The sequence below is a fragment of the Fukomys damarensis genome, unplaced genomic scaffold (genome assembly GCF_012274545.1).
Source record: "Fukomys damarensis isolate Sample0158 unplaced genomic scaffold, DMR_v1.0_HiC HiC_scaffold_13, whole genome shotgun sequence".
Taxonomy (NCBI): domain Eukaryota; kingdom Metazoa; phylum Chordata; class Mammalia; order Rodentia; family Bathyergidae; genus Fukomys; species Fukomys damarensis.
Window position 1 is genome coordinate 32,979,115 of NW_022900925.1, and position 8,885 is coordinate 32,987,999.

Sequence of the window (8,885 nt, forward strand, 5' to 3'; positions counted from 1 at the left end):
GAGTATTATTCCTAGCAGGTGTTTTTATACGAAACTCAAGGTGAGGGCGGGGCCCGGGCGTGGCATCAAGCGGGTTTTCTACCCTCCCACCTGCTCCTGATTGGCCGTGAGTTTTGCCCTCTCTTCCGCTGGTTGGCGCAGGCGCTGGCTGGGGGTGATCTGCCCGCCCCAGGAGTTACCTCCAGGACTGGGCACCCGGGCGTCCTTGTCCTTCACACCCCTCGAACTCGGCCCCCACCTCCGCCTCTTGAGCGCTGGGCTAGTCCCCAACCGTCCCCGTGCGCGACCCTGCTCCAGACCCCGCTCCAGCACGTCCTCCGCGGCCACCTGTTCCTGTCTCTGTCCTTGGCGAGGGACGCTGCTGGCTCCCACCAGTCCCCACAGCGGCTGGGATCCCTGCTGCCACCAGTTCCACCGAGATGCACCCCGGGCGAGACTAGGTCCTCTGAGGTCAGGCCCGGCCGCTCGCAGGCTGTCCCCACCCCCAGCTCGTGTTCTGCTGTCCTGGGCGGCAGGCTCGGGTGCATTCAGACCGTGAATTTCTCCGGCGTGGATAACGGTGTACAGGTTGCTGCCTGAACCCTGAAGACTCCGACCACACGCTGGTAGTCGTGGAATCCCAGCAATCTGGGATTCTTAACATAAAAAGAGCTCAGTGAGGAGGCCTTGGGTTCAAAACCTACTACTGAAAAACAAAAACTAGCCCACATCTTGAACCAAAACTAAAAGGCCAGACGTGGGCCGGCCCTCTCCTCTCCCTGCTGCAGGCTCCTTTCTAGGAGCCACAACCCACGCAGGGGCGTGAACTGTTCTCTCTGGGATCCCAGCAGGTCCCATGGGCGATGTGGTGCTGCGTTGGGAACCTCAGCCATCTCACGTGGGACAGCGCCTGTGGGTCCCTCTCCCCAGGACTCAGGAAGTCCTGTCACCCTCTCTCAGATCACCTGGGACAGCCAAGCAGACAGCGCAGGCTCTGCTGCACCTGCCAGCTTCTGGGCCCGGGACACACTGCCAATGTCACCTGCCCCCATCCGGGCACTGCAGCCTTCCACCTCATTCTGGAGCATGTGGGCTTTGGGGGATGTTTTTTTCTTTCAATACCAGGGATTGAACGCCGGGCCTTTGCACTGAGCTACAAAAATGGCTAAATTACCCAGAATGGGCTGGAACCTGAGTTCTGGGAGTACAGGTATGGGCCGGCATACCCAGCTAACACTTTTTCTTTCAGGGGGGTTAAGGATTGGGACAGATTCAACTCTGGTTCAGAGTGGCCTTGAACTATGTAGCCCAAATTGGCCTCAAACTAGCAGCAAGCCCTCCTGCCTCAGCCTCCTGAATGCTAGGATTACAGGTGTGCACCACACTAAGGCTCCCTCACTTTTTCTCCATGTAGAACTCCTGGGCACAAGGTCTCCTACGTAACATCGCGTTTTCCTGCTTCCTGTTAGCTCAACGCAGCCATGCAACTCCATCCTGATCCACAGGATGTGAGGGGAGGTAAAGGTTGTCAGTTCAGAGCTTGTGCGTATGTATGTATGTTCTGCTTTTCTGAGACAGGGTCTTGCTATGTGGGCCAGGCTGGCCTTGACCCCACCCACCATGCCCATCACCTACTGACCAGCTTGGATTCTAAACAAAGAACTTCCATCTTGTCTCTCTTAAAGCAACTAAATCTAATGAGTGCCTAACAAATCAAAGCTAATCAGGGTTTCTCCCACTTCATTTGAGGCCATCAGAAGGAGCCGAGCCTACTGGTCCACAAGGCTTGATTTTTGGAGTAGTTACTTCTCTGCTCTCCTGTCTCTTCCCAAGAGCTTCTCAGGAAGAGCATGGAAGCTGCACACTGGAGCATACGCCTGTGACCCCCAGCACTCAGGAGGCTGAGGCAGGAGGATTGCTACAAGTTCCATGCCAGCCTGGACTCCAAAGTGAGTTCAAAGACAGCTTGAGCTACCTGCCTCAGAGAGAGAGAAGAGGGTGAATATCTTTCATTTCTGAGGAAGCTGCTACACTAGGTAGGGTCCCTAGCAGATCTGCCACAGATGCTTGTCACAGGCTCAGTGGCAGGAAGGTACGACGCAGGGGTGGGGAGAGAGGCTGCTCTGCGTGGGGTGACAGCTCGCACTTTACTCCACTGAAGGACAAGGACGTAACACTGGAGAGGGAGCAGCGCCCACACAGCTCGGGCTGCCCTCTGGGAGACGGGGACGCTCTGCCCCGCCTGCAGTCACTCATAGATCCAGTCCTGGGCGCAGCTTCTGTAGTCCACCAGCTCCTCTGGCTGGAACCACAGGCCGATCTCCTTCTCCGCACTCTCCACCGAGTCGCTGCCGTGGATGATGTTCCTGGGCGGGCACAGAGGGGAGGCATGTGGGGACCTGGCCCGACTCCCCAAGAGGGACTGCAAACACGGACCAAGAAAAGTAAAATAACTGCAACAATAACCCAGCCTCACCAGGAGAGGAGTCTGAGCTGCGCCCCCGTGGTGGAGGAAGAGCTCCGGCAAGTCTCAGTGGGGACAGCCTCAGGGAAGACCCTGCCCGGGGCCTGTGCTCTCAGAGGCACAGGACAGGGACGATGGCCCCACAGAGGAAGACAGGAGCTGGGATCTCAAATCCTTCTGTACCTGCTGAAGGGTTCTCCAGCCCCGAGCACACCCAAATTCTGGGGCAGCGACTGGGCTTTGAGAAAGGGCCACAGCACCCACACCCACCTGCCAACTTGGATGCAGAAGTCCCCGCGGATGGTGCCCGGCTTGGAGTCAGCGGGGTTGGTCTCGCCCAGCATCACACGGCCCGTCTTCACCACGTTCAGCCCCTCCCAGACCTCAGGGACAAAGAGACACATCAAGGAGAGCCCCGGCGGACACCCTGACCACTGTGCACTTTAGGACAGGACATGGAAAAAGCACCACGAGACACCTACTTAACCCAGGCTCACGGACATCCACCTGTCTGGCCCGGCCCATCCTGATCCACTCACGCACCTAACATCTTTCCTACCCCCGAGCTTCGGCCACCTCCCCCTTCCTACACTTCACAAACCAAGCACCTCCCGCCCCAGGTCTTTTGCACAGGCCACCTGTTCACTCGCAACCGCTCCTCGCTGTGATTTTGTACACGGTAGGCTTCCTTCATTCAGATCTAACTCAGAGTCACATCTGTGACCCCCTGATCTAAGGTGCTGTCACGGTTACCACACAGCCCGAGGTCACTAACCCTCAGCTGACACGTGGAGCAGTTCTTTCACTGTCTGCCCAGGCTTGCCCTCTTCCAAGCCGCACAGGCAAGATCTAGGGCTGTAGCTCCATGGCAGAGCTCTTGCCGTGGATTCACTCCCAGGACTAAGGAAAAAAAACATTCTGGGCTGGGGACACAGCTCAACAGTGGAGCACTTGCCTAGCACTTGTGGTCCTGGGTTCTAAACCCAGTACCAGAAAAATGAATTATTTTTCTGAGACATGTTTTTTTTTAAAATTGTATTTTTTGTTTGTTTTTGTTTTTTGTTTTTTTGGTACCAGGGATCGAACTCGGGTCCCTGCACTTGCAAAGCAGGCGCCAGAACCACTGAGCTAAATCCCAGGCCCTCTGAGACATGGTTTTGCTATGTAGCTCAGGCTGGCTTTGAACTCCCTAGGTGGCCCAGGCTGGCCTCAAACCTGCGATCCTCCTGCCTCTGCTTCCCTCAGTACAGGAATGACAGGCTTAAATGTAACCTTCCTTTGGTGGGTCAGAGAGCTGCCTCACCCTGTGACCATCCAACCTGCCAACTCCTCTCCTCTGCAGCCATCAGCACAGGGTATACGATGCAGGACCCCAGCCCTCTCTTCCCTACTCCTGACGGTGTCACTCACCATGGCGACCACTGGCCCCGAGTGCATGTACTGCACCAGGCCGGGGAAGAAGGGGCGCTCCTTGAGGTCAGCGTAGTGCTGCTTGAGCAGGTCCTCCGAGGCCTGTTCACAGGATGAGAACGAAAACCAGCCAGCCACTCTTCCACCCATCCTGCTACCATCTGATGCCTCTTTCAGTTCTGTGATGCAGGGTCTCACTATACTTTAGCGCAGGCTGGCCTCAAACTCACACTGGTCTTCCTGCCTCAGCCTCCTGAGTGCTGGAATCATAGGTGTGCGCTACCACGTAGCAGCACATCCTGCTATGTGTACACCCTGCCGGCAGCTCCCTGGTGTGCTCTCACCAGCAGATCCCTGCCCCACACTGAGGGGGCCAGTGAGAGGCACTCAAGTGCTTCTGCACTTTTGAGCCAATTTCCTCCTCTTGGCCTTGAACGAGCAGAGGGAAATAACATTAGGATCAAAGCCAGCACCTCATGTTTGACAGAAAAGCTCAACTACCTCTCTCATCTGGTATAGTTCTGAGACCACTTCTACACGTTTTCCATCTGATTTATGTTTGGAGGGTTTGGGGAGGTTTTTTGAGACAGGGTTCCACTGTGCAGCTTAGGTTAGCTTTGAAATTGAGGCAATCCTCCTGCCTCAGCCTCTTCCAGAGGGCTTGGATCACAGACATCACACTTGGCAACAGTCTTCCCTTGTGAACAGGAAGGGCCAAGGGAGCTGTACAATTGTACTCGGGCCAATGGTGCCCAACCAATGCAGCATTCGGCAGCAAAGTGCCCAGGGCCCTCCCCCAGGGTTCTTCACATGAAGCCCTGTGTCAGTGCTGAAGAATAAACGGGGCGCACTGCGCGGGACACGTGGAGTTAGGCCGAGAGCACCGAATCCACTGAGTCTTGGTTCCACCCGGCTCTGTTCTGTTTGCCGCTGCGGCCATGCTTGCTGGGGTCTGGCAGGGCCCTGTCCCCAGTCACGTGACGATGCACCACGGAAACACCGCACCCTTCAGGCACGCAGGGACACGGAGATCGGCTGCCTCGAGCCTGGCCAGGCGTTCTGCCCTTCAGCTGCTGCTGGTCCCCACTCACCGAAGTGTCAGCGCTTGGTGCTAAACCTGCTAGCCCTTGTCCCTGCCAACCCACATGGAAGACGTGCGCAGCGAGTCTCAGGACAACGGCAACTGGCCTCCGGGTTTTCAGTTGTAATTTTTTTGTGAGTATATGATCACCACACATAATATGACATTCATCCCGGGGAAATGGCACAAATAACAAAACGTCGTCATTTTGGGGGGTGGGGTGGGGGGGTTACCAGGGGTCGAACTCAGGTCCTTGCGTTTGCGAAGCAGGCAGTAAAACCACTCAGCTAAATCCCCGGCCCCGACGTTATCATTTTTCACTTCCCTCCTCCACAGGGTCTACCACCCTTTCCTATCATCTTTATTTTGTGTTTTTTGGTTTTTTGTTTTTAAGACAGTCTCAATGTTTGGTCCAGGCTGGCCTCAAACTCATGGAGATCCTCCTGCCTCAACTTCCCCCGTGCCGGGATCACAGCCACGTGCCATCATCCAGTTTACTTCGCTCTTTAAATTACTCATACGCTAGGTTTCTCATACCCTTCTGTGTCTGCTTTATCTGGCTGAGCATCACTGTCTCGAGGTGCATCCTGACCTTCCCTACAAGAGCTTTCATTCAGTTCTGTTAATTGGTTCCGTTTATCCTCAGTCTGTAAAACAGACCATGGCTGGTGCGGAGCCCCAAGACTTCCCTTGCCTGCCGTCTCGCTGGCAACCTTTAGAGTCATGGCTGCCTCCCACGGTCCATTTGAAAGTCAGCGTAAAGGAAAAGAATGCCTGCACTTTGGGGTTGAAGAGACCAAACTCCCATGTGCCTTTCTGCCTGTGTGCACTTAACTCCTCCCAGCCTCAGTCTCCCCACACATGAGAATAGGAAAGAGCTGAGCCCAGCTCACGGGAGATGCGTGCACAACAACTGTTCCTCTCATTTCACCTCCAAAATCGAAGAAACACGCAAACCCACTGTTCATCCAGCGCCCGCCTGGCTCATTGTTCTGCCAACTCTGCACTCAGCATTCACCACGATTGTTTTGTGTGTTTTTTTGAGACAAGGTCTTTTTTATGTACTGCAAATATACTACTATACTAGTAGAAATAAAAATGAAAAAACAAGGACAAAGGTTAACAAAAGTCAACCCTAACCTATCACAGGAAGTAAGAAGCAAACTAAACTAAATTGAAAGTGAAGTCCAGCGAATATAATCATTATGTACTGCAAATATGGACTAATAAAAGTTTAAAACTTTTTGTCTAATATATAAAGTACAGTATAAGGAGCCAAAGTTGATCCCTTTAATGGGAAAAAATACCACGCCCTCCCTATTTGACTTAAAAATATGAATAATCGTCTCCTGAGTTTTTTGTTTTGTTTTATTTTTCTTTCTTGGATTTGTTTGAAGAAGGTTCTCGGCCAGTAAGTCCTTTGCATTTATTGAAAGGCTGCTGTGCAGATGTCTTGCAGATATGCCCAGAGAGCTGTCCAAAAAGAAAAAGCACAGTTTCCCCCTCCAAAGTCCCAAGGAGGCCTGATATATCCTGGACACTAAGTAGCACTAACTGATAATGCAGACTTTGATGAAAAAAAAACAAAAACTCCTTCAAGGGAAGGGCAGGGTTCTAAAATGATCTGTTCACAAGCACAAGGACACTAGTTCGATTCCCGATACACCGCTGAGAGAAAAGACCATTTTTCAAAGCCCCAAGTAACTTGTCTGCTCCAGAATTAAGCTAAGATACTAGGTCACTGGGGGCCCAGGTTTCAAGACATTTGTTCTACTGTGGAATAGTCTAAAAAGGGGAGAGAGGGGCAAACATGGGAATTAGTCTACAGCGATCCCCTATACCATGAAGGAACCCATGGAAACAGCCAAGCCCACTTACCTGCATAAGTTTCAAAGCAACAAGGCGGAAGCCCTTTTGCTCAAAACGCTTGATGATGTCTCCTACAAGTCTCCGCTGGACGCCATCGGGCTTGATGGCTATGAACGTCCGCTCCCTGTTGGCCATGGTCCTGGGGACAGGAAGACGGGATGAGAGAGCACTGGATCCCTGCCTACACCTTTATCCTTCCCAAGCCAATTACTCCATAAGGCCAATTGAAAGCTGTCATGCCTACCCCGAGTCTCCTTCATGCTATCCAGTTCCTCCCAGTCAGCTCATATAGGAACTAATACCCCAGGCAAGGAAGGGTCCACAGCAGAGACTAATTCCTATCCACTTGATGGAATGAGCTTCTATTATGCACTTACTGTATACCTTATACTGACACAAAAGGAAATGCAGAGTAAGCTACCTATCATCTTTCTCAGCAATAACCCAGGCTGGTGAAAACGGCACTGATGTGGTTTTACTAACGGGGAAGTGCAATCTGGTACAAGATGATTTGAAACACAGTTTGCTGTCACAGCCTGGACAGCAGAACAGGAAGGGGTGTCAGGGACTGGGTCACCACGACCCCTTTCATTCTGCAAAGGACTCGGAACCAGAGCTCCAGAATGGAACCCAACTATATGCTATTCGGGCTACACCTTAAAATGTACTGCAAGTCGTGAAAAGCCAATCAACAGAGGGCCTGAGAGAGTCAGGGCCACTATCAGTAAGAGCGGATCTCGCTGCGCAGAAGGAGCCCGGCAGCTTGGGCAGAGAGGACCTGCCGGACACAGTCTCACAGCAGAAGAGGCAGCCTCACCTTGAAAGATGATCCCTAAGGAGACAGCAGCAGCACCTCGGGGCTCTTCCGTCCCGAAATGGATTCACCTCTGAACACAGCACCTGAATTAACACCCCTGTGACCTGTCACGGGACACCTGGACACAGGACTTAGCCTCCAACCAGATAAAGGCTACGTGATCGTCCCTCCACTCTTGCAAGGCAAAGGGACAAGTCCCAAGGCAACCTGAGAGGCCCTCTCAGAAGGAGCTGGGGCGCAAGCATGGGTTCCCCAGAATCAAATGGGGCTGAAGTGCCACCAACTGTCCCCACTGTCCCTGTAAACGCCCGCCACTTGCACCCATCATTCATTCACCAAGCACCCCCGAGGCGTCAGTGCTGGGCCCAGCGGGCCCTGGAAGGAGAACCAGGCATCGCCCCTGTCGATGGGGGCAGCGGCCAGGACAGAGGCCAGCACGCGGCGCGCGCGACAGGTCGGGGTCCACCCGACGCCCCCAGCCCTTCCCATGCCCCGCCCACCTCTCAGAGCGGAATGCGAGCACCTCCTCACCTTCCCTCTCCCACTTCCCGAACCCCACTCTTTTTCTTTTCTCCTCAGAACCCCGAAGCCTTCTCCAGCTGTTTGGGCTTTAAACGCCGGCTGCAGCCGCCGGCACCGGAAACGCCACGAGCCCCGCTTGGTTCGCGGCGTCTGCACCCTCGGAACTCTTCTGCGCAGCCCGGCTGTCGGAGAGCACTTTTTACAGAACACCGCTCGTCCACGCGTCCTCCTGCGAGTGGGACACCGTTCTGGAAAACAACTTCCGGTGTTTAACTTCCGGAGCTAGTTTTTCTGTGCTTGCGTCTGGCAGCCATCTTCCCCCCACCCCCGCCATCCTTAAGGGTCCTGACTCACTTCCTCCTCCTCCTCCGTTCCCAAACTGGCTTCCCGAGAGATGGCGCTCACACTTTGCATAAACTTGGAACAAGCGCCTGACCTAGAAATAAAATCGTGGCTCTCGATTCAAGTTTATTCGTCCCATTCTGCCAGTCGAGCAATAAGTAATTTTCAGGAGTCCTCTTCCATATGTGCCAGGCGCTGCTGCAGGCCCTGGGGACGAGGCAGCTTGCTCGCTAGGAGCTGCAGGCTGGATAGAGGGTGACAGCGAGCAGGAGGCGAGGACGCGAATTAACACGCAATTGGCGCTGTAACCTCTGCCCTGGGAGAAGAGATGAGGGGAATGAGGTAGGTAGGGAGCTCTCTGAGGATCTGATAGCGAAATAGACCTGCAGGAAGTGAGGGGG

The 8,885-nt window shown here is 53.9% G+C and overlaps 1 protein-coding gene across 3 annotated transcripts in view; it reads right to left on the bottom strand.

The window, feature by feature from the left end:
* LOC104859523 (nucleoside diphosphate kinase A) overlaps positions 1–8,407 on the bottom strand; it is a 12,389-nt gene extending 3,982 nt beyond the window's left edge. The window contains exons 1-6 of one of the 3 annotated variants that reach the window (XM_033762981.1): positions 8,152–8,407; positions 7,621–7,703; positions 6,813–6,942; positions 3,854–3,955; positions 2,714–2,826; positions 2,089–2,345 (exon numbers count right to left, since the gene is read on the bottom strand). In XM_033762981.1, the coding sequence (XP_033618872.1) occupies positions 2,228–2,345; positions 2,714–2,826; positions 3,854–3,955; positions 6,813–6,938 (459 nt within the window). In that variant the 5' untranslated portion in view covers positions 6,939–6,942; positions 7,621–7,703; positions 8,152–8,407 and the 3' untranslated portion in view covers positions 2,089–2,227. Of the gene's footprint in view, positions 1–2,088; positions 2,346–2,713; positions 2,827–3,853; positions 3,956–6,812; positions 6,943–7,620; positions 7,704–8,151 lie in introns of those variants that run through there. The other 2 variants (XM_033762980.1, XM_033762979.1) reach the window with 2 other exon arrangements.
* Between the last annotated feature and the right edge of the window lie 478 nt (positions 8,408–8,885).